Source organism: Jatropha curcas, chromosome 7 (assembly GCF_041381405.1).
Source record: "Jatropha curcas cultivar XTBG-Jc1 chromosome 7, XTBG_Jcur_1.0, whole genome shotgun sequence".
NCBI classification, from domain to species: Eukaryota; Viridiplantae; Streptophyta; class Magnoliopsida; order Malpighiales; family Euphorbiaceae; genus Jatropha; species Jatropha curcas.
In genome coordinates this window covers 8,972,362-8,997,349 of record NC_143157.1, presented here as the reverse complement: position 1 = coordinate 8,997,349, position 24,988 = coordinate 8,972,362, and the positions used below count along the sequence as shown (strand labels likewise).

General features: G+C 32.1%; 1 protein-coding gene across 3 annotated transcripts; it reads left to right on the top strand.

The window, feature by feature from the left end:
• Window positions 1-5,906: 5,906 nt before the first annotated feature.
• LOC105646449 (Nucleotide/sugar transporter family protein) lies at window positions 5,907-12,935 on the top strand. Of its 3 annotated transcripts, none has more exons than XM_012232303.3 (8): window positions 5,907-6,195; window positions 9,436-9,543; window positions 9,632-9,666; window positions 9,783-9,895; window positions 10,258-10,519; window positions 10,633-10,898; window positions 12,168-12,329; window positions 12,555-12,935. In XM_012232303.3, exons 1-7 carry the CDS (start codon window positions 6,112-6,114, stop codon window positions 12,290-12,292), a joined length of 993 nt encoding a protein of 330 aa, XP_012087693.1. In that variant the 5' UTR covers window positions 5,907-6,111; the 3' UTR covers window positions 12,293-12,329; window positions 12,555-12,935. The 3 variants fall into 3 exon arrangements, with proteins under 3 accessions (XP_012087693.1, XP_012087691.1, XP_012087692.1); XM_012232301.3 differs by having other exon boundaries at window positions 5,908-6,195; window positions 12,700-12,935; XM_012232302.4 differs by having other exon boundaries at window positions 5,908-6,195; window positions 12,517-12,935.
• Window positions 12,936-24,988: the final 12,053 nt, after the last annotated feature.

The following is a 24,988-nucleotide window of genomic DNA, read 5'->3' as shown; positions in this document are numbered from 1 at the left end:
CGGGCGGGGCCTGCCGCCCACCGACTGGGCGGCAGCTGCCGCGCTCCCAGGCGGCACCCCCAGCCCAGCGTGTGCAGGGCCTGCCGCCCGGGGCCCGAAAATGGCCTATAAATAGGCCATTTTCAGCCTATTTCTAGTGCGCCTTGTCTGTTTTGATAGACGAAACCCTCTCTCTCTCACGCTCTTTGCGTCCTTCTTTACCGTTTTTTGCATTTTAATTTAATTTTTATTACATTTTTATTGTGATATTTGGACATTAAAATTAAACAAATTAAAATTAATTAATATTTCCTAAGCGAGGAGCTTAACCTGGAGTTAAGAAGCGGTCGCCGATTAAATCAGGTATGTAAACAAAACTCTGCCTATTTAATTTTAGCATTTCATGCATATTTCTCTTCTACTCTTAATAATTCTACAATTGCATAAATGCATCCACGTCATTTTTTTTTGGTAAATAAACTGCTTTGATAAAAACAAACATGATTAAGCTTAACGCCCGATTAATTAATAATCGTGGTAGTTAAGCTTAAATCCGACAATATTGGCTAAAGAGCCTAGTTAATTAATAACTACGGTTCAATCGCCTTATTTCGAACAAATCTGGCTAAGAGTCCAATTAATTAATAATTGCGGCTAAAAGCCTTAATCAATCGCGTTTTGGTAACAAATTGCCTACAGTTTAATCAATCACAATTTTGGCAACAACTCGCTTAAATGAATCATTTTGGCACAAATGCCTTAAAATCAACACTTTCGAGCGACAAATCGCTTAAATGAATCATTTTGACACAAATGCCTTAAAATCAATTACTTTGGCGACAAACGCCCAATCACATCGTTTTGGCAAACAAATTGCCTAAATCACATCATTTTGGCTAAAAGCCTCAAAATCAACCATTTTGGCGACAATCGCCTAAATTACACATTTTAGCAAACGAATTGCTTAAATCAACACCTTTTCGGCTCGAAGCCTTAAAATCAATCAATTTCGGCTTAGAGCCTTAAAATCAACGATTTTGGCGACAAATCGTTCGACAAAAATCATTTTCGGCAATAATAAGCCCGAACACCAATTTTGGCAAGAATAAGCCCAAATCAACTCTTTTGGCTAAAAGCCTCAAAATGAATCTTTTGGCAATAAACGCCTAAATCAATCAATCTTTGGCAAAATGCCTAAACAAAATGCACAAAGCATACACACTCATGCACAAAGCATACACACTCATGCACAAAGCATACACACTCATGCACAAAAGCATACACACTCATGCATTAAGCATACCCATTCAAAGCCCTTCAAAGAAGGCCTATCGAACTACGTTGACTTTGATCTTCCATTCACACGGAAGTACGTAGGCACGTTCGGGATTTCACCCCAGGCAGCAAGTCAAAATCACATAAACATTTCATTTGGTCCAATTACATCATTCACCTTGCAAAGCATTCATCCATCGGTTAGTTCATCAGCATGACATAGTCTCGGGATCCATCTCGGGTTCGCAGACTGTGCTTTGAACATTGGGATAATTAATCTAGTAACTAGGTTAATTAAAATTGGAGTCATTTGGGGTTTTTTCCTAGTTTACCCGAAAATAATTAAACAAGGTGGCGACTCATACATTCACGTGCATTTCTGTCCTTAGTCACATGCATTCATATGCCAGTGATGTTTGGGGGAGGGGTTCACACTATGCTGATTGGGGAGGAGAGTTTCAGGCTTTATCTGGTTATTTACATCAAAATGGAATTACCCAACGTGTGTCATGCCCTTATACTCCTGAGCAAAATGGTTGTGCCGAGCGCAAACACACATATAGTTAAAACCGCTAGGATTTATTATTTCACGCTAATGTTCCATTAAAATACTGGACTTTGGCCTTTGAATGTGGTGTTTATTGCATTAATTGATTACCGATTGTTCCTAATACATCTAAATCGCCAAAAACCAAATTACAATGCACTTCATGTCTTTGGTTGTGCTTGATATCCTTGGCTCAAACCCTATGCAAAACATAAATTAGATTCTTATTCATCTCAATTTGCTTTTCTTCTTGGGTATGTAAATTCCACAAGGGTTATTTTGCTCAGACATTTTAAATGATAAAATTTATATCTCACACCATGTTCGATTTTTTGATAAGGTATTTCTTTTAAAGGGGTTAAATGATAGGTCTGCTACTGAATCCATTGCTTCACCACTCTCGGTTCCACCTCATCCTATTACTCTAGCTTGGTCAAAGGGTATTTTAGGCACTTCTCCTTCTACTTCAAATTCATCTCCAATAGTAGATGTCATTGCCGCTACCACATCTTCTCCTAGTATGTGTCTAAATAGCCATCTTCACCAACGATATCTGGCTCGGCATCATCATCACAGCTCAACATACGTGTTCTACTTCCTCTACCTGCCACCTGAGCTCATGGTTGATCTTTCTCAATCTACACAACAACCTGCCACCTCCCAAGCACCCTCAAGAATTCATCGTATGATTACAAGGTCTCAAACACGTTCCCTTCGGCCTAAATTATTTCTTCATCAAGTAGCTTCCTAATCACATGTTCCCACTTGTTTCTCTAAGGCTGTTTCAAACAAAAAATGGCGAGCTGCTATGACCGAAGAAGTAAATGCTTTGCTTAAAACTGGATTTTTTGGGATCTTGTTCCTTGATCTTTTGCTGAGAACATCATAGGATGTAAATGGGTTTTTCGGATCAAGGAAAAATCGGATGGTTCGGTTGATCACTTCAAAGCACATGTCATTGCTAAAGGGTTTAATCAGCGTCCGAGAATTGATTATAAAGAGACCTTTTCTCCAATTATTAAACTGACTACCATTCTGGACATTCTTTTCATTGCAGTTTCAAAAGGTTGGATGCTTCATCAATTAGATGTTTCCAACGCGTTTTTCCATGGTGCCCTTGATGACGCGGTATATATGGATCTACCCCTGGGGTTTGTAGATCCTCAATGTCCTGACTATGTCTGTAGGCTCAAATGATCTCTCTACGGGCTTAAACAAGCCCCACGTCAATAGTATAAATGCCTTACCTCTATTCTTTTGCAATATGGGTTTGTTATATCTAATACCCACTCCTCCTTGCTGATTTATAATGAAAATAATGTTCATCTTTTTTGCATGATATATTTAGATGACATTATTTTAACTGGTTCTCACTCTTTTACAATTCAGCATGTCATCTCTATGTTTTTTTTTTTTTTTTGATAGCATGTCATCTCTATGTTGCATTCTCACTTTATGTTAAAATATCTCGGTGATTTCGATTATTTCTTAGGCATCGAAGTGTTGCGCGACTCTTCGGGTACATTATTGCTTCACCAACGTAAATATGTTTTAGAGCTATTAGAGAAAGCCAAAATGACTGATTGCAAGGGCTTATGTACGCATGTTGTCTTGTGTGCCTTATCTCCTATTGCATCTGATTCTTTATTTTCATATCCTCCCTTGTCTCGTCGGGTAGTTGGGAGCTTGCAGTATTCATCATTCATGCAGACTTGACATCACGTATGCAGTCAATTGAGTAGCACATCAACCTCTCGAATCTCATTAGATTGCAACTAAAAGGATCCTGTGTTATTTATAGCTTACGAAAGACTTTGGTTTACCGTTTTCTCACGTTAACAACTTTGATCTTCATGCTTATTTAGAGGCTGATTGGGCATCTAATCCTGTCAACCAAAAATCAACTTCTAGCAATGCTATTTTTCTGGGCATCAATCTTATCTCATGGTCTTTCAAGAAACAGCAAACCGTTGCTCGTTCATCAACAGAATTTGAATATCACGCAATTGCACTTGGCATCGCTGAAGTTACATGGTTGAAATCTTTGTTTCATGAGCTGCATTTTTTGATTTTTATTCCCACACTTTGGTGCGACAATCTTGGTGCGATGTATCTCTCTCGCAACCCAATCTTTCATGCTCGGACAAAACATATTGAGGTCACCTTCAATTTTGTTAGAGATAAAGTTTGCAGCAACGAGTTACAAAGCCTTTGTCACGACAATGACACACTCATCTTCCTCATAAGCTAGCAATTCGTTCCTTCCCGGCTCGAATTGAGGGGGTGTAATAGTCATAGTTATCTTATCATGTGTAGCTTATATCCTGGAGGAGATTATATTCATATTTGTTCTTATCAGTTTGTTGTAACCAAAACACTATATATATGTAATTAAATAGATCAATGAATGTACTGATATTCATTCATCAAACACGTATTGTTATCAATCAAGCTCTTAAAATCTAGATAAAAGATTTAATTGATGTGCAATATCATTCTCATATTGTTTCTTTTCTTAATAGAAGTATAATAATTATAATCAAATAAAAAGAAAAAGTAAGAATTAGCTTAACAAACAAAAATCAAAATCAAGTTCATTAATACCAAGACATGGCGATGTTTCATGGCTGTTTTAGGGCCTGTAAAAAATCGAAATCAATTCTTTTTTTTTTAAACCATTGGCAGAAATATTTTCTTTTAATTAATCAAGTTACCTTTTATTATTTAAATCCAATTTAATGGCATACAATTAATAAATTTAACATCATATAATATTTTACTATAAGTAATTATATCACTAAAATTGTCAAGAAGGCATAAACAATTACATTTTGTATGTAAATAAATTTAAAGACACCAACCTTAATTTTGGTTGTTGCAAACCATAAGTTATCCTCTATTTAAGTGATTTGATCAAGAGATCTTTCTTTAAGCGATTTGTGATTTGATTAACAGAGCAAATGGTGATAGAATGAAATCATACTGACATTGTGCTGTACAATAATAGAAAAAATAGGAGAGAAGTAGAGAGAAAAAATATTAGTGTCATTCTTATTAATTTTTATTGAGAAGTCAAATATATATATAGGCACATGAATGGTATCCTAATTAGGAAATAGACTTCTACACTAATTAAGAATATAGATCTCTGCACTATTTAGAAACATAGATTTATAGTCTATGTAGGATATCCACTAATTTCGTAACGTTATATGAATTTTGATTTTTTTTTTATATATTTTATATTTCGCACACGCAAGATATGGTTTAAACATAAGATTTGAACCAATTTTCTTTTCCATTTAAAGATAGTTTTGAGTCCCGAAAAACTTATCTCATAACTAATATTTGAACTTATCAATTCAGTTAGAAATATTAAGAAATCATATTTAAATTTAAATTTAGTATTAAAAGATATTAAATCACGAGTATGAACAACATGTATTGTTAATGTGCAATGAATGTTGTTTTTTATGGAAAATGAACACTTACATTAAGAAATATCATCAAACACAACTTGTAAAATATTGTGAGGAAGGACAGGACCCCATTCCTTTAACCCAGACATAAAATAGTAACTTATTGACGACAGATGAGCAACTCTAAGCAAACAAAACTTCTTATAAGGAGCAACAATTTGATAAAAAAAAGCAAACGAACCTTTTAAATTATGAATTTATTCTAAAAATAATTATGTAGAAATAAATTTTTTTGAAGAAAAAATCAAAATGAATTATATATTTTTAGTTAAACATGTTAAACAAAATTCATTTACAAATATTTTCTATTTTTATTTAAATTATAAATGAATTCCATATTTTAAATTTATTTGAATCGAATCGATATTTAAAGTGATTTTTACTTTTTAATTAAATACTTAGGAGCTATTTGGATGAAGTAAAATAGAGGTGAAAATATTTTGGAATCGTCAAAATACCTTTTTTGGAAGGATGTAAAATAAATTCTATTCTTAATTTTCACTCTATTTTACTTTTTTTCCTCCTTCCAAACATAGCATAAAAGTACTTAAAAATAAGTTTAAATTCAAAAGTTAAAAAGTAAAAAAGGAAAAAAAAAGTAAGCGGCGAAATTGAACACCCACCGTATCGCCGGATTCAAACGCTCCCAACAGTGCTTATCCATACGCATGAACAGCTGGGCTTGAATGGTCTTGGCCCAAGATACTGAAACTGAAAGGCTCTTTTAAGTTTTCATGCTTCAACACCAGAGCTGACTTGTTTCCATCTAAGAATTAAGATTTGAGAGAGAGGAAGTAGCAAGTCTGTAGTTCAAATTTAGTAGCAGAGGCAATGGCAGATCGGACGAGACTTATAACTTACGCTTACATTCTTCTTTACATCGCTCTCTCTAGTGGCCAGATCTTCTTTAACAAGGTTAGACTACTCTATTCTTATTTTTCTTTGATTTCTGTCACTATATTTGAATTTCAGTTCTAGCCGCCAATACATTAACAACATTAAGACACAAGTTGTATTGAAGGATTTTGATTTTTATGTTTGGTTCGGGAAAGATTACATAATTGGGTATTTTTGTGTAACTATATTAAAATTCTGTTCCTTTCCATGGTTAGTAGCGACCATTTTGTGACTGGTTCTGGTTGTATTGTTCATAATAGGTTGTTAGATTTTTGCTATCCTTATCTCCTTTATTGAAAATGGTTTTTCCGAACTGCTTTCTTCAGTATTAAAGATAATTGGATCAGCAGTACATTCTTATATCCACCTATATTACCGTATGGCAAAACTACATAGGAACGAAGGTCCTCTTCGATTGACATTGTCTGTTTTTTATATGCTAGAACCCTCTTTTGCAATGTAAATAAATGTTGATGGAGCACAAGAAGAAGGTATTGATTTTTTCTTAGGGGCAAGAATCTAGGGTTTTTCATAATCAATAACAAATAATTTGCTATTGTCGTTGCATAATTTTTGTGGAAATCTCTTGTATTTCATGCTAAATGACACTTAAGCCTTTTACATATTCAAAGATCAGACTTGGTTATAGTTTTCAAAAGCGAAAAGGTTGTTAACAAAGTTATGTGGGTTCTGTCCTTTGTAGTAATTGATAGCCATTAGTCGTTGATGTGAATAACTAATTAATTATAGATGTTAGGTGGTAAATAAAAATTTTGTTGTGAACCATTGTTAGCTTTCGTTGCATTGTTGTAAGTTTGTTAGATGACCATTAAGAATATGAACTGTACTGTATGTTTTGATCACTTGTACAAAAAAAAAAAAGGATAGTTTAAAATGTTAATTAATATAGTTGCAGTTAGCTTTTTATTTTTTTGTAAATATATAATGATAAATCATATTTTTAATTTATCTACAAATATGAGTATCAAAGGATTTAATAACTTTTATGTTATGTTGATCATAGATCTTTTTTGTTTTTTTTTTGACAATCTATAAACCAGATGATCATGTAATAAATTTATTTTGGAAAACACATCTAGTGTTAAACTTTAATAGGAAATTTAGTCTAAATATTAAAAAAATGTCAGAACCATTAACTAATACAAACAAGTATTGTTGCAAATTATGCTGATTGTAGATAAGGTTGGACAAGCTTAGAATGACCACATTCGACATAAGGTGCAGGTAGCAAAAGTCAGGGACAAAATGAGAGAAGGACGTCTTCGATTTGGTTATGTGCTATATAGACCCCCCATGTTCCCTGGTTCATAAGTGTGATAATTTAGGGATAGAGGATGCTTAACGAGGAAGAGGTAGACCTAGATTCACTTGGAGGAAAGTGGTCACAAAAGATCTACAGCCTCTTAAGATTAATGAGGATCTAGCAATGAAAAAAATAGAATGGAGACAAAAGATACATATATCCGACCCCAACTAGTCTAGACATAAGGCTTTTTTGGTCATTGTTTGTTTTATGCTTCTTTATTACTTAATAAAGCAAATGATTTTTAAAATTTCAAAATTTTTGTACCAAAATTATTTTCCTTTTCAAAATCCTTTGTTTTCCTACTTTATGCTTTGCTTATTTTTTTGCTATTATTGAATAGAGTGGAAATGGTAGCTAATGATTCATAAGAGATTCCAACTAGTTTGGGACTAAGGCTTAATTGTCATTGTTGTTGTTGTTTGACCTACTTGATGAGGTCAAAAAGTTATTAGCTAATCCTCAATTTGAGCTCTAATACCTCAAACAAATTCATCCATAACAAGTATAGAATAAAAAAAAAAAAACTCACTAGAGCAAACTTTTGCATCTGTGGTTGTATATTATGCATTTTTGTTAAACTTGAGTAATTTTCGTGTAAATCTGTTCATTCATGTAATTTCTATCTTAGAGAAATTTGCACCGAAAAGGCTGCAAATGTTATGGCATTTCTGCAAGGGCCCTAATTATATTACATGTGGCCATGCCAGAATTTAAATCTATGAATTTTGCTTGTATGCTAAAAAATATAGACTGAAGCATAGTAGAAAATTCTTTATGAATTTAATCAAATTTATGAAAATGGTCAAAGAATAATAGGTGAAGAGGATAGTTTCAAGTTTCTTGAAAGAGCATAAGGTTTAGAATCTATTAAGCGTTAGGGTTCCTATAAGATATAAGTTTGTGTGCATTGTGGATTGTCTTACATTTTTTCGTTTTTTTAAAATAGTGCTCTGTATCTGACTCATTGTCCAAGGTTGCATTAAGATACATGTTTTAGCATTTAGATTGGAGGATTCTTTCATATACATGCTTAGGGTGTTCATGTGACATCCTGCATTGTGGATTCTCTTAGATTGCAAAGCGATCCTAAGAGAACGGGTAGAGTTAAGGTCCTGGTAAGCTTCTAGGATGGCAGGCTAGTTATGGGTCGTGGAATGCAGGACATAGGAATTAATTGAATCATATTTCGAAAAGGGGGAAACTAATCATTAGAGGTGCTTTTTGGTGGAATGGCTGGAGAGTTGGAAGAACTCCAGGGTTAAACGTGCTTGCTTAACAGATATCCTAGGATGAGTGATCTCCTGGGAAGTTTCCCCTTTCACCTGCGGGACAAAACCGTGCGGATCCTGCCAATCCAGTATGAGATGGATTAAGATTCAGGCGTTGACAGTTGGTATCAGAGTTGGACGCCCTCCAATAGATGTATGGTTTGAGGACGAACCACGCTGAAGCTGGTGGGCCTGTGACATTCTGACCTGGCAAAGCGATCCTAAGAGGGCAAATAGAGTTAAGGTCTTGGCGAGCTTCTAGAATAGCAAGCTAGCTATGGGTAGTGGAATGCGAGACACAGGAATGAATCGAATCATATATCGAAAAGGGGGAAATTAATCATTAAAGACGCCTTTTGGTGGAATGACTGGAGAGTTGGAAGAATTTCAGGGTTAAGCGCGCTTGCTCGCTCAACAGAAATCTTAAGATGGGTGACCTCTTGGAAAGTTTCCCATTTCACCTGCGATACAAAACTGTGCGGATCCTACCAATCCAGTATGGGATGGATTCGGCTTGATCCAAAGCGGACAATTTCTCTGGTGACTAGAGTCGGGCGTGACAGTTCACACCATTCTGTGATATGCTAAAGTGGTGATATTGTTTTGGAAGACGTTCCTCCACCTCACTAACATAAGGTTTTCTTTGGAATTGTTTGATTGCAGTGGGTTTTATCATCTAAGGAAATAAACTTTCCTTATCCTCTTGGATTGACTCTACTTCACATGGTCTTCTCTTCGGTTTTGTGTTTTACACTAACCAAAGTTTTCAAGGTACTACTTTAATTTTATATCAGGTTCCCTTATCTGATGTGGAGTTTTTGCTTGTCCAACTTATTTCTTAATTTTCAACTCTTCATAGGTCATGAAAGTTGAGGAGGGAATGACAGCAGAAATGTAAGTAAAGATGTGTTTTCCTAATACATGCAACAAGGCCTTAGGCCTATCCTTTCCAATTTTATTTATGTAATGTTGATTCTTTGTCCTATATCTTATGGATATTCATATATTAGATATGCAACCTCAGTTATTCCAATAGGTGCAACATTTGCAATGACCCTTTGGCTGGGAAACACTGCCTACCTGTATATTTCCGTGGCTTTTGCACAAATGTTGAAGGCTGTTAGTAAGTGTTCATTATCTGTCTTTGAACCCCACTCTTTTACTAAATCTGCTCTAGGAGATATATTTGCTTCTCTATATCTTTTTGATCTTTCATTTGAATAACTAGGGCTGGCACTCTCTTAGATAACCTCATCCTTACTGTCAATAAAAGGCTTTGATTCTCATTTCTGAAAAAGTTATCATTATGTCTAGAAGCAATGGTCTTGATAAATTCCAGATATTTCCTGTGATAGTGATAATCTGTAATTGCTCTGTTTGGTGGCAAGTTTCATATTTGGTTGGCCAATAGGTAGTTGCTTTCCTCTGGAAATTTGCAGTTTGGCACTTGTTGACAAGGTTTAATTTGTTTACTGAGATTTGCAGTGCCAGTTGCTGTTTTTATTCTTGGAGTAGCTGCTGGACTTGAGGTGATGAGCTGCAGAATGTTGTTAATTATGTCAGTTATCAGTTTTGGTGTTCTTGTGGCTTCTTATGGAGAGATAAATATCAGCTGGATTGGAGTTGTGTATCAGATGGGTGGAGTTGTTGGAGAAGCCTTGAGACTTATTTTCATGGAGATTCTAGTAAAAAGGAAGGGTCTGAAGTTAAACCCTATATCTGTCATGTATTATGTTAGTCCCTGCAGGCAAGTATTTTGTTTGTCATTTACATATGAAGCATCATCATTTTCAAAGCATTTCTTTCCACTTCCCTAGGGGGAAAATATGCTTGTGTATTTGATTGTGATTTTCCTTGCAGTGCTCTTTGCCTATTTATTCCTTGGATTTTTCTCGAGAAACCAAGGATGGAAGCACACGCATGGAACTTTCAACCTCTTGTGCTAACCCTCAATTCTCTTTGTACTTTTGCACTCAACCTATCAGTTTTTCTTGTGATCTCACATACCAGTGCTCTGACCATTCGCGTGGCTGGAGTTGTGAAGGATTGGGTTGTCGTCTTGCTATCTGCCCTTCTATTTGCAGATACAAAGCTTACAATCATAAACCTCCTTGGTTATTGTATTGGTGAGTATCTAAGCAATATTTTACTTTTATTTGAATTCTTCTTTCTTAGGAACCTATCTTTTTTGATTGGGGAATTTGGAGGCAGGCTAGAATTTTATTCTTAGAGATGGAGAGATATGTTCATTTCGGGTCGGAAGGTTGTGGGGAAAAATTAGCATTTATGAGATGACGTTTGATGCAAGAGTGAAGTGTGGAATTTTAAATTTTTTGGGGAACATCAGGCCCTTGGCTTTTTGCAAAATGTATTTTCACATGCCATTGGAATTTTTGGTCATTTGTTGAATTAGGCAAAACTGCACTTTGATGCAATTGATTGTCTAATTATTAGACTGACTTCAACAAAACTGCATGTGACCGAATCCAAACTTTCTTAGGCTCTGGTAGTTCACAGAAAAATATTTTCCTAAAAAACATTTTCTCCATTTTTTGGTCTTTGGGGCTCTCAAGAAAATTGGTCAATAAAAAAAAAAAAGTGTGGTCAAAATTGAAAATTAAGCCATTCTCAAGTCAAATGGCTTCCTCATTTCAAAAGTTGGGAGCATTTTTCTGAACTTAACAACCTCATTGAAAAAGGAGAATATAAGGGAATCACAGAAACATTTACCAATGCCTACCAAAGTTGACTATCTTTGGCTGTTGTCGACCATTGTTGCATTTGACTACTACAATTTATCCTTTCTAGTTCTTTTTCCCTTATATTCAATAATAAATATAAAAGAATGATGTTTTTAGAGGTTAAACATTTTCGTAGTTCTATAAATTGATAGAAAACTCTTACCAAATTTAAAAAAAAAAAAAATGATAGAAGTTAACATTGTAATGTCCCCCAAACATAAGAAAACGCTTTTCAATTAGTTTTCAGCAAACAACATGAAATTAGTTATTTTCTCATAAAATGTTTTGCGCTGTCAAGTTATTTCCTGTGAAACAAATGGAGCCTTGGTCCTTTTGGTAATTGATCCCTGAATTTATCTTTTTGCAATAACTTGAAACTTTGATTACTTTGATTAGATTTGTTAGATTGCCTTGAGGATGCTAACTTTGAATTTCTTTTCTGACATGTTTCATCACTAGGTGACTGCATTAAGAAAGGATATTGATTTAAAATTGGAATCAAAATACCATTTTTTTTTGCTGTGTCTGTCATTGAATGTTGAACTTCTCTTGTTCAGCAGGCAATGACTTTTTACGAGGAAACCTTTTAACAATTTATAGTTGAATTAGTTTTAGTTGTGTTATACAAAGCTCTTTTTCCCCTTCCATATGCAGCAATTGTTGGTGTAGCTGCATATAATAATCACAAGCTGAAAAAGGAAGCATCTCAACGTAGCTCTGATGAATCACAACCTACTGAGTCTATACAACTGATTGCATCATCAGTTTCAAAAAGTTAAATATATAGTAAGACTGATCTGCCAAGACATCCTACAGGTATGTGCAGGTTTCACTAATTGTTGTAACAGTTATATTGCCGTTCTGTGATTATAGTAAAATAATGGGCATGTTTATTTTCTTATGTGTTAATTTTTCTGATAATTTCACTTTCTGTTGCAACAAATAATCAAATGTTTGTTTTCTGGGTTAGCACTCAAGTTTGTCAATTTATTAATTGTCTCAGCTGCTCCTATATTGCATTATTCTTTTGCTGGTATGAAGGTGAATCGAGTGGGTGTATTGTGTTCTTTGACGCTGTGAAATCCAGGATTACACCATCATAAAAAGAACTTCAGCTGAAGACTTCAAAATTTAATGTTGTTGTACAAAATCTATTTGTATTTTCATTTCTTTTTAATTTTTGAAGGCGGGAGGTGCAAAGCAAAGCAATTGTTGGGTTCATTCTACTGATGTGCATTCATTTTTTCCTCCACCTCTGTCAACCTATAGACAGGTATATCCAACTACACTGAGATCATACTTTGGATCTTGAAAAGCTTATATGACCTGAGATTTACATTTCAACTTGAAGTTTTATTTGTAATCCAGAAAATAACTTACCGGAAGGAGTTTTTACATAAAACATTGCTTTTGGTTCTTAAATTTTTTTACTTTTACTCATACTTCTGGCTCGGCTCGGCTCGGGTTATTATTATCAATAGTTAAAAGTATTAATTTGAATACGTTCTCAATGTTGTTATACATGTTGGATAATTGAACTTACAAACATGGATAAGTGTAATTACGTGTATTCATGAATCTTGACCCCTCTTCAATATTTGAGAAATAATTCTCAAATGGTGAAATAATAAATTTAATTTATGATATATATATAAATAAATTTGTAGTCTGAAGTTTATGTGTAAATGGTAGAATTTGATTTAATTATATTAAAGTTTATGAAATTTAAAATTAAATTATTCTTTTTTTTTTTTGAAAGAAAAAATTAAATTATTCTGGTTGTGGTAAATAATTTATTTAATTCACAATTTTTCATTATAATTTTATTGATTATGAAGTTCAATTTTTTTCATAGGAACTTCAAATTTTAGCTACTATCTTTAATAATGTAATAAAATATTTCGAAGAATTTCTTCAGGTGTTGAAGACTTATCATTTATAGTGTTGTTGAAGCAACCCAAGTTTTTTTTTTTTTTTTTCTCTTTATATATATTCATGAGAGGTTGTAATTCAACCTCACTAAATTTACTATTAAGAAAACGTCAATTCCAAAGAAACTTTTAGCATATAACTCCAAAACAGTCAATGATGGGAAGGAATACTTTGGAGAAAATAATAAATTATTACGATTGATTTTTCCTTTTCTAATTCTTTTATTATAATATGTTGCTAAATAAATTAAATAAATTAATTCTATATTATTATTGTATACTTTATATTGTTAGTAAGAGGAATCAAAACAGGTATATTTGGACTTTATTGCATTCCCTTTATATTTGCTACTAATTTCATAAATATTCCACCTTGTCAATAAAATATTTATTATTATGAATAATTAATATTTTATATCTATTTTTATTCAATTAAAAATTTTAAGGATTTATATTTTATAATAATAACCAAATAATATCTAAATGCAATTAAAGAATATTATAAATAAAAAATTATTGTATCAAAAAAATTAAATTACGATTATGTAGAATGAATATAAATAATGTATAGTATAAATTTACCACTACAACCTATAAAGATTAAGCTCTGATACTAGAAAAGAGTTGTCTTGAAGTGTGGATGGACGGAGGAAGAGATGTATATTTAGTTTTAATTGTGGAGTAACAGTAATTGTTAAATCGAAATGGAAGGGAGAATAGAGCCCGGGCAAACTAATATGATACACATAAGCATAAGTAATCATATCAATTAACTAAAATAAAGTAATAATTTAATCAAAGTAATTTAAAATAAGACAGAGTTAAAACGATCATTATATAAAAGAAAATTTTATTACTTATAAAAGGAAGATCACAAAGCTTTTCGAAACAACAGGGGATAGGAATATCACAAGATTGCTTCTTCTAAAATCTCTGCCTTTCTCAAAACACACTTAAGTAAACACACTTAAGTATTTATAGAAGGATGTGTATTTCATTTGATTTAAAAGTTAGAAAACTATTACCTAATAAGATAAATCTTATTTATATGAATAAACAAAAGATGGATAGGGTCGAATATACACAAACAACTTGAACGTATTCCAATATATCTGATATTTACTTGAACTGGATAGACTTCAATTTATTTGATTTATATCATAGTAATCATCTTCACGTAGTGGTAAGTAACTAGATGTGGCTTTATTTTCACATTCATCATCTTGAGATACTTGGCGATATATATTTTGTAGTATCTTCTTGAATTCTTCAATTGAACTAGTAGAGCTAGGGCAGCTTGCTACTTGCTTTTATCTGTTAAGAAATCTAGATGCTTTGGATTTTTCACCAAAGGTAAATGTCATTTTAAACTGAAGTATCTTTGAATGGTCGAACACAAGCTTGGGTTTGGTTGTAGTTCTTCCACCATTTATTGTTGAAGATTCCAGGACAGTGGTTGAACTTGTTTAATTTGATAATTCCAGGACAAAATCCATGGAATCCCAAAAGTAGCTACAAATGAGAGTAGCTTATCTTGGCTAAATTGGTTAATTGTTTATCATAAACCTCAAAGCCTTGTAACATCTTTGTAAGGAAAGTTTTTAATTGAACATCCAAAATACTTGAACCACTTTTGAAACTAGTAAGGAAATTCTGTAATTGAACCTCGTGGAATCATCATAAACCACAAATGATTATGATTTCTTAAATAAATACATCATACCAAGTTTTTTTTTTTTTTATAATCCTCATAGTTGAAAAAATTTGGTACAAAGTTTTGACTAAATTTTTTCTTAGTATATAGATTCTGATTCCAATCAGAGAGAGAGAAACCTTTTTTATTTGAACTTTTGAATATAAAACCTTTTTAACATCTTCTGGATCATGAATATGTTTCAGAATTATAGAATCTGTATCAACTAATATAAACTCATAAAATTTTCTATTTTTGGAAAGTGACTCAGGAACAAAATAGAAATTAGAAGGAAATACCTTTTGAGAGACTTCCAAAAAATTTGAACATTTAGTATATTCTTTTTCAATGTAGGTAATTCGTATATCTATATCCTTATTAACAAAAGGATAATTAATTGTGGATGATGATGCACCGGTACGGGTGTCATGGTAATTGATCGGTTTATTTGTAACAGAAGTAGTTGAAGCAAAGGTTGATATTGGTAATTGAGTAGTTGAAGGGCCAGGTAATGGAGAAGAAATACTCACACTCTCTTTACCATAGTTTTCTCTTGTAATTTTATTCTTAAAGTGTCCATTAAGTTTTGCCTAACAAACTCTTCAGATAAAGGGAAAACTTATTTGTTTATATTTTTTCTCTGCAAAAATTCTTAGGTAAGAAAATTAGGCAAAGAGTTAGAAGTACCTTTAATGGCTTTAACCTCAAAATCGAAACACAATAAAATAGCTTCCATCTAACAAAAAATTGCTTTAAAATAATATTTTTAATTTCTTTTTTTTAAAACGTTTTTGGCTGCTGAACAGTCAATCTATAAAAGAAATTTTTTTGTTAGTTAAATCATCTTCAAATTTTGTAATACATTAAACTATTTAAAGCAATTCCTTTTTAATAGTTGAATAATTTTTTTGTGTATCATTCCATGCTCTAGAATGGTACCTAACTAAGCATTCAAAAGACTGATCTGGTAATTTCTGTTTGAAAATACCTCCATAGACTATATATGAGGCATCGGTTTCTACTATAAGAAATGAATTGGGATTTGGTATTGAAAGACAATGAAGGCTTTTAACTTTAGACTTTATAGTTTTAACTATTTGGGTATGTTTCTCAGTCTAGGGAGAAAAGTTTTTTCTTAACCTATTGAATAATGGTTGAAATAAGATTCGAATATCTTTCATGAAATCAGTAACAAAGCTCAGACATCCCAAAAATCTTTGAAATTGATTTTTTATCAGTAATTTCATCCAAAAATTTTTCAGTAAAATTAATTGATCTATCAATCGGTTTAATAGTGCCTTGAAAAATGTCATGTCCTAGAAATCTTATTTTAGCATGGAATAATTTAACTTTTGGAGAAGAAATAACTAAATCATTTTGTTTAACTATATTATAAATTTTTTTTTTAAATGAGAAAAGTGTTAATCAATATCATTTGAATGAATAAGCATATCATCAATGTAAACTATTGAAAACTCATGATAATTGTTAAAAATGTATTTATACTATTTTGAAATTCAAAAGGGCCATTTTTCAAACCAAATAGCACAACATTCCACTCATAGTGACCAAATGGAACATTAAACCCAGTTTTGCACCTATCAGATTCGTGTATTTGTGGACATAGAAAGCTCAACAGCTCTAAGGGAACTTAGATTGTCTAATTAATCTTTTATCTAATTAATCATTTATTTTCTTATAACAATATTCTTGTAATTGTTTATTTATCAGTATAGCTCTAGATCTAGTTGGGATATTTTTCTCATCAAAGTCTTTTATATAAGGTAAATGAACTATATGTTGTTTTCTAGACCAAAAGGCATTTGAAATATTTGAACATACTTCTTTGTTTAAAAGTTCTTCAAAATCTTTAATTTTTTTTACTGTATGTGAGTTTGTTGTAATTGATTTTTAATCCTAATGTTATTAATTTCTTATTTCAAACAGCTAATATGCTTCTGTTTTTGTTCAATAAGATTTATTTCTTTATATACAGAAATAAAGAGTATAGCACTTAAATCATTTTGCCTAATTGGTTACATAAATTTAAAACATATTTGTTATTTAAGTTATTTGTTTTTAATCCTTCATTATCTACTTTAAAAGGATAAATAGTAGTTAAAAAGGGTGTTCCTAGTATGACTCATGTAGTAACATTTTTAACTAAAATAAAGGGTGTTTTAAAACAAAAATCATCATTACATATTTTTGCTTTTGTTAACTTATATTCTTCTCTTAACTTACTACCGTCAGCTGTGTATAACTTTTCTTTAGTTTTTTCATAATATATAGTTGGAATTAGTCCTTGTAAATAATTTTGATCTGCACTAGAGTTAACTAATGCAGTTGGAGTTAAATGAAAATCATCATTAACTATTATTTTAACTAAAACTATCCATTTTTGAAAGCTTACTCTAGATATCACATTAATAAACTCATTATAAGATAATGTTTCAGCTAAATTGTTAATCTTCCTATTTTTCGAGGGCTCTGCCTGTACATATATAATTTTATTAACTTGTAACTGAATGATATATTGTTTAATTTTATTATGCTCTTATTTTAATTCTTCTATTTCTTTTTTTAACTGTCTTAATTTCTCCTTGTAGGTCGGCTAAAGAAAGGGAAAGTTTCTTTTTATTACTATTGAACCTATTAAATATTTCTTTTAATTCGTATGGCTCATATTGTTTTTCGTCTTTATGTTATATCACATATTTTTATTTTAGCAAATATAGCCTTTTGACGTCCTTATCTTCAATCTTATCTATACAGTCTAAAAGAAAATATGTCTCTCTAGTAACTAGGTTTATATTATTTAATCTACAAATGTAGAGGCCATCGCATTCACAGTTATCTATATCACTTGAACTATCTTTCGAATAGCTAGATTCTATTTTCATATAAGTCTTCAAGATCATCACTTACTTCTAAATCTGTATCTGTATCAGTGAGAAGCAAACTCATCATTTGTTGTTTTAGCTTATCTGATATATCTAAGTTATTTATTTTTTCTTTCATCTTGCATTGTGACTTATAATGTCCTACCTTTCCACATTTGTAACATACTATTTTTCTTTTACCTTTTCTTTTAATTGTATGCTTCTAGCATTCTGAGGAGGTTTGTTATCCTTAAAAGTCTTATCTCGAAAAGTTTTAGCTCTATAAGTTATTCTATAAGGATTTTTCTTATGTTTTCTTTTATTTCTAATAGAAGGAGGATTTAACCTTTCATATCCATACTGACCACAGAAACTTTCTAATTCTTTTCTGCTTGATGGAATTCACTCTTCATTTTTGCTTTTAACTTTAAATCTGTACATAAAGCTAAACCTTCATTATTAACATGATTAATAATTTCTCCATAAGTGAGGGTGCCATAAGATATGAATCCACCATATATCCATTGTATTTGCAAGTGTACCTTTCAGCAAATAACTTAGGTAATTCACCAATAAATCTTTCTTTTCAAAAGGCATGACTACAATCTTGCCTAGTAAATACTTTTGTAAGAAATACATCTTTATACCACCTAAAATCTTGTAGCTTTGAACAAGTCAGATTAGTTAATAATTCAGAGGCTCTAGCTGATATTCACCTGGTTCACCTATAAAGGTTTTAGTAATTGCATCTTGTACAGTTGTATAGTTATATGTATTTGTTGTTGACCTTGCTTAACTATAGTTTTAGTTGCATTTACTATTTTCTGTCTTTCTTCAAGTGAAAGATAATTATAACACCATCCTTTTAATTGACCAGTAAATCCTGAAATTAATATACATGCTACAGCTGGATCAGTGTTAGCTTTAGATTTATGGGCTAATGAGGCCATAATAATCTCTTGTAGCATATTTATTATTTGATATTCTGATAATCCATCTATATTCCATTCATTAATTGAGTCTCCATCATATCTAGCTTGAGTCATTGCAGATCTATCTTCATATTGTATATCTAAGTGTTTAGCCTAGGGTAAAAATTTCTAGTTTTTGGTAATGGTGCATAATGAACCTTTTGAACAATAAAATTCCCGTTAGATTGTTCTTCTAATTGACTAATATTCATATATGATTCTTTTTCTTCAAATTGTTTGTCTTTACTTAATACCTTAATACTAGAAGAAGAGGAAATATTCAAATAATTTAACCTATTTTGTATTTTTTTTCTAACATATCTTTTATTTATCTAACTTAACTATTTGTTCTGCAGGTATTTCATGGGGTTTAAATATTGAAATTTGTGGTCCAGTAATTGGCAAGGGTCTTTTTATAGAAGAAGTATAAGATGCTGGAGTCTGAATTTCTAGTTTATCTAATTGTAATGCTACCTTTGTTGAGTATTTGATTTGTGTAATTGTTTTGAAATTGAACATTTTTAATATCTTTTAATATCAGATTTTTTTTATTATCATCTACTGTATTTATCATCTTAAAAAGAGAACCTATAACTATCTGATCTTGATGACCAAATTTAATTTCTTATAGAGAAAGATGAACGGATGTAACAACATCATTAGATGTAGTTATCCATTCTTTAGTTACCTTTTGATTAACTAATACTTCTTGAAAATGGTATTCTATATTATTCTCAATAGAATAAATAGAAAACCACTGGAAGAAATGAATATTAACTTTATATTGATTCATGTAACTATAATATAATTCTCTAATTTGATCTCTTTTTTCTTTCGAATAAGTTTGAAAGAACCAATGACACTTATCTAAATTATAATCACTAGTCATTTCTTTCCTAAGAAATTCTTTATTAATTGAAAATTCATTTTCACTAATAACATTTAACTGAGATATGTGTTCTATAGCAGATCTTGAGGGAGACAAAGATCTGGGAGGAGAGGAGGGTAAAGAGTTAACGAATTGTTCTACTTCTTGATATATGGGTCTAGCTATAGATCTATTAAAATCTATACTTTGTAATTGAACAGATAGATGTAGATAACTTAGTGTTCTCAAAACTGAATACTTGTCTAGTGGGATTTTCTAAAGGAAGAAATTAAATGTGAATACTTCCATCAGTTTCTTCTATAATACTAGAGGAAGTAGAAATATTTTCAATAGATACTAAATGATTAATTTCTTGGAGAACCGATAAATTTTCTTGGGTTAATTCATGCCACTTTAGCCTTTTAAGAGCATGTACTTCTGTATGTTGGGTATTAGCTTTAAAAATAATTATTTCATATCTAGTTAAAGTGTGTCTAGATCTAGGATATAGTATAATTGTCATAACTTTGTAGTAAATTCTATAAATGACTACAATAGACCTAGTATTATCTGAAAAGTTCATATTTTTTATTTAATTGTTAAAGTTAAAGCATCTAGAATATTTGGATCATAAAGAGATAAAGAAAAGTTTGGATAGCAATTAAAATAGATAGGACCATTAGCTAAATTAGATTCAATCATAGCTAAAAGACAATTTGAAAAATTCAAATGTCTTTCATCTCACAAACATGCAAAAATAGGAATATCTAAACCAACTCAAAATAAAGATTTAATTACAACTTGAACCATCCCTATATGCAAAAATTCGTATTTTTCTTTATGCTTCAAAATAACTTGTGGAGAAAATAATTGGATATTTTTATGCATATGACTTGATAGAACAAATTATTCGGTTTGTTTTTGTCACGACCCATTTCCGTGGGTCGGACCGGCACTAGGACCTGAGTGGGCTTAAGGCCCCCGAAGCCCGTAGTAAGCCTATCTTATTTAAATCTCCCATTCTATTCATAATTATGGATTCAAGCCCATTAACTTATTATACATATGCACCCAAAATACAGTTCATATATTTAATAAGGACTTCTATTATTTATTTACAACCCAACTGGAATATAATTGCGGAACTCTACCTTTACATTCACATCGTTATTTCTATCATTAATAGTCTTTTATAATACGTGTTTTAACTCCATAGGGCTTTCCTTTCTTTCTATTACCTGGAAAAAAAATAGCAGGCAGGGGTGAGTGCCAAACTCAATGAGTAGGGTTAGATAACCCTCTCAATCCACACAATCACATAGATGCTAAAATATTTTTATCTGATCACCGTTTAATTATATAATCATGCAGTTTGTCACACAAATGGCAATACAACAGCAATCACAAGTATTATCACCTTCATGTAATCATATCACGTGGAAATTAGTCAGTGGCGCCACCTGAAACCCCAACGAGACGTCCTCACACATGGCTCGCCCTCTCATACATGTGCACCAGGGAGCCGACCCCCATACGGCCAACTGGTCTAATCCTCACTGACCAGTCCTCTCATTGTTTTTCCATTCTCTCTCTCTGTTTTTTTTTTAATATACCGACAGGAGGCAACCCGGTGGTCTCCATCCAATCTAAATCATCAAGTGCTCACAACAGGAGACCACCCTGTGGGCTACAATCAAATCTAGATTATCAGGTGCGCAACAACAGGAGGCCATCCTGTGGTTCTATATAATCCATATCATCAGGTGCACACGGGGGCGCCGATCTCCCATTTACCCGGCTGACGGTCAAATTCCATATCACATCATATTCAGGATCCATATCACATAGACCGTCCTCACAAACCCATGGTGGTCCACTTCATCCCAATTCCACACAAACAAGAAGTATATTCATAGCACAAGTAATCAAACAATTTTTAATATCAACAAATAGTGCATCATAATATGGCAATTCAACAAAATAATGCATGATAACATTTAGCCGTGAATGCATGAATGCAGGCGGATGATACTAGTTATCTAACACTACTCATAGTTTTTGTTGTCCTTAAAAGAACTGCCTTTCTTATTGTGCGCTTCCAGCCTTTGTCTTCACATTCCGACACTTTATAGGTATCTATATAATAAGAAAATTCTAAATAAGAATTCTAATTTGGGAAATGCAGTTTACATTCATTTGTTTGTTTTCGTTACCCGTCGGTTCATTAGTTTATCAAACTAAACTGTATATCTATAGTGTATCTTTATTTGATTTATTTCTTGTAATTTATTCTTTAAATAAAACGTCTAGTTATTCGGTAAGTAATATTATACATTCGTTACTCTTGTTTATTTATTTATTTGTTTATACCTTTCAGATAAATGTCGTTAGTAACTTAATGTTCCATAATAATGATGATATAAATAATATTAGTAATATCAAAATAAAAGTACGCATTAGCCATGATATTAATTATACCAATGATTTGAGGAATCATTTCTATTTATTATTATAACTAGACTGGTTCTTATACCACCGATGTATTATAATTATTATTTTCCCCTTTTATAATGTAATTAATCATAATTAACGATATTTACATATTAATTAGATTGATAAGTTGAAATTTAAACATTTTTATTTTCTGTGAACATCTTTATTATTATTGAACTACCTAGAAGTCCGATTCTATATGCGTTGTTCATATATCTCAATTATCTGTACTTAAATTCATAAAAGTCCAATTTTTTACTAATTCGATTAATTTGTATTCAATTAATTAATTAATTTGAATTTTGAAGTTTATACCGAAAATGAGCAACTAGGCCTTACAATGTACCGATCGAAAATCGGATTTGATTTTCGTGATCCGCGCGAAGAGGAGATCATTCTGCCTCTCGGAGTCCTCACCGGAGTCTCGCGGGAACGTCGCCGTCGCCGCCGTGCACGGTGGCCGGAAAAGTTAAACCGCCCAGAAAATTGCAAGGTCACCACCACCCGACTCCAATTTTCGTGAGGAATCCAAATCTGCTATCAATTTATTGAGCCAATGGCTCGTTTGGCAGAATCGACCTCCACAGCCACCTTCAAGTCGCCGTCCATGGTGGTTCATCAAAACTCAAGCAAAATCACAAATCAATGGAGGGGAATTGTTCATGTGCAGTAGAGGAGTCGATCGAGACCATCTCTGGCACCTGAAGCAGACGAAATCGGCGAGATTCGCTGGAAAATCAAAGAGTAGCGCTGTCAGAGCAAATGAGCTCGATCCGCGCCACTGGAGCTCCGTTCGTGTGAGAGGAGGCCGGAAAAGTTATCTGTAGTGCCAGGCGAGTCGACCGCCACCTCGTTCTCGCTGAACGGTGGCCGGAAACGAGAAGGAGAGGAGAGGCTGTCACGCGAGAGGAAAAAGAAGAAGGAAAAGAAGAAAAAGGAAAAGAAAGGAAATTGGGCTTTTGGGCCATTCCGGTTCGATTCGAACCGGTTTGGTCCAACTCAACAATTTAGCTCGATTTTTGTTCGATTATCTGGTTTTTCTCTTGGTTTCAGGAAACTTTAAGCCGGTTTACGGTTCCTATTTATCAATAATTAAATATTTACTGCATAACCCCATTTTATTCTTTCTAATGTGATTTATTTAATTGATTTAATCAAATTTAGGATTACTAAGTGGTAAATCTAATTTTATTATTATTTTAAGTCGTTCGATATCAATTCTAAGAAGTTTAAATTATTTTCGACTAGGTGTTCCGATAACTTGTTTTGAGCTTGAGTCCAACTCCCTATTTAGGCCCAGATTAAAATTGCTCGGTACTTAAGCCCATATCGTCACAAATTCAGATTTTTGATTTATTAAAAATTCATGAGTTTTGAAAATAAAAATTCAGGGTATTACAATCTCCCCCCCTTAAGACAATTCGTCCTCGAATTGAATCTAGTGGGAAAGAATAAGAATGGATGCATGGGGAATTTTAAAGTCATAAGAAATTGCTTCCAATACCAAGGAGACAGCTCAAGAGCGAAAATACAGGTCAAGGAACCGAAGTGAGTGGCGTATTCTGATTGTGCTTCTATCGCCAATCACCATATTTAGAATAAAATTTCGTTCAAGCTATATAGTACCACCTAGCCGATGCTATAGGAAGCTTTATTACTTTAATCTCCAAACTATTATCAGACAGTTGCTAGAAAATCTTTCTTTAAATAAAAATCTTACAATTAACCGAGTTTGATAATAAAATGCTTAATACATATATTTTTCAAAAATTAAATTTTATTACACATTTCTTTATGAAAACCAAATATATAGTTTGCTAAAAGCAAAACAATTTGAAATTTAATTTATTTATAATCAAAATAGATTTATTTAACGTACATATATTATGGCTATTTTTTTTTTTTAATCAGCGTTGAAAAACTATTACTATAATCCAAAATTTTAAGAAAAATTATCTTGTAATTCCCATTGTCTATAATATCGCAGGGTGATTCAAGCTCACTCTATCAGTTCTTTTTATACAAGTTCTATTCTTCTTATAATATTTTTATCGTACACTAGCGCAAGTATTTAAATAGTTTATTTACTAAGGACATCCCCGCACTATTAGTTATTTTACTCTATAAGGATCTCCACACTTTCTATTTAATCACCGTACTTACGTCTAATACTTATTCCTTACATTATCTTATTATTTCTCATTAAAAGTTGCTTTTCAATAATAACCTCTCATTTCACTTATGTTGCTTATTAATTTATCTCAAGGATATTGAAGCATACTTGTCAAGTATTCTTTCCACTTAGTTTCTTCATACTACGAATCATGATTTTTCACGGCTTATCCGATCATTATCGTTTCAACCTAATATTTATTATCTCAATAACAGTTCTTAAGTCCCGACTTAACGTTGTCTTACAATTCCGACATCACACCAAGTAAGTAGACTTCATTAATTCAATTTCTTTCACCCAACTCTGCGTTAATTAAATAATTTACTCGTTTTCATATGAAAGTTCAGTTTATACCTTGTTTATGAAATAATAGCAAGGCCCTAATCCATATTTATAATACATAAGCTAATTGTTTAAATTTTTTTTTTCATTCAAGTTTTAAAATATAGTATCAATTTATCTAT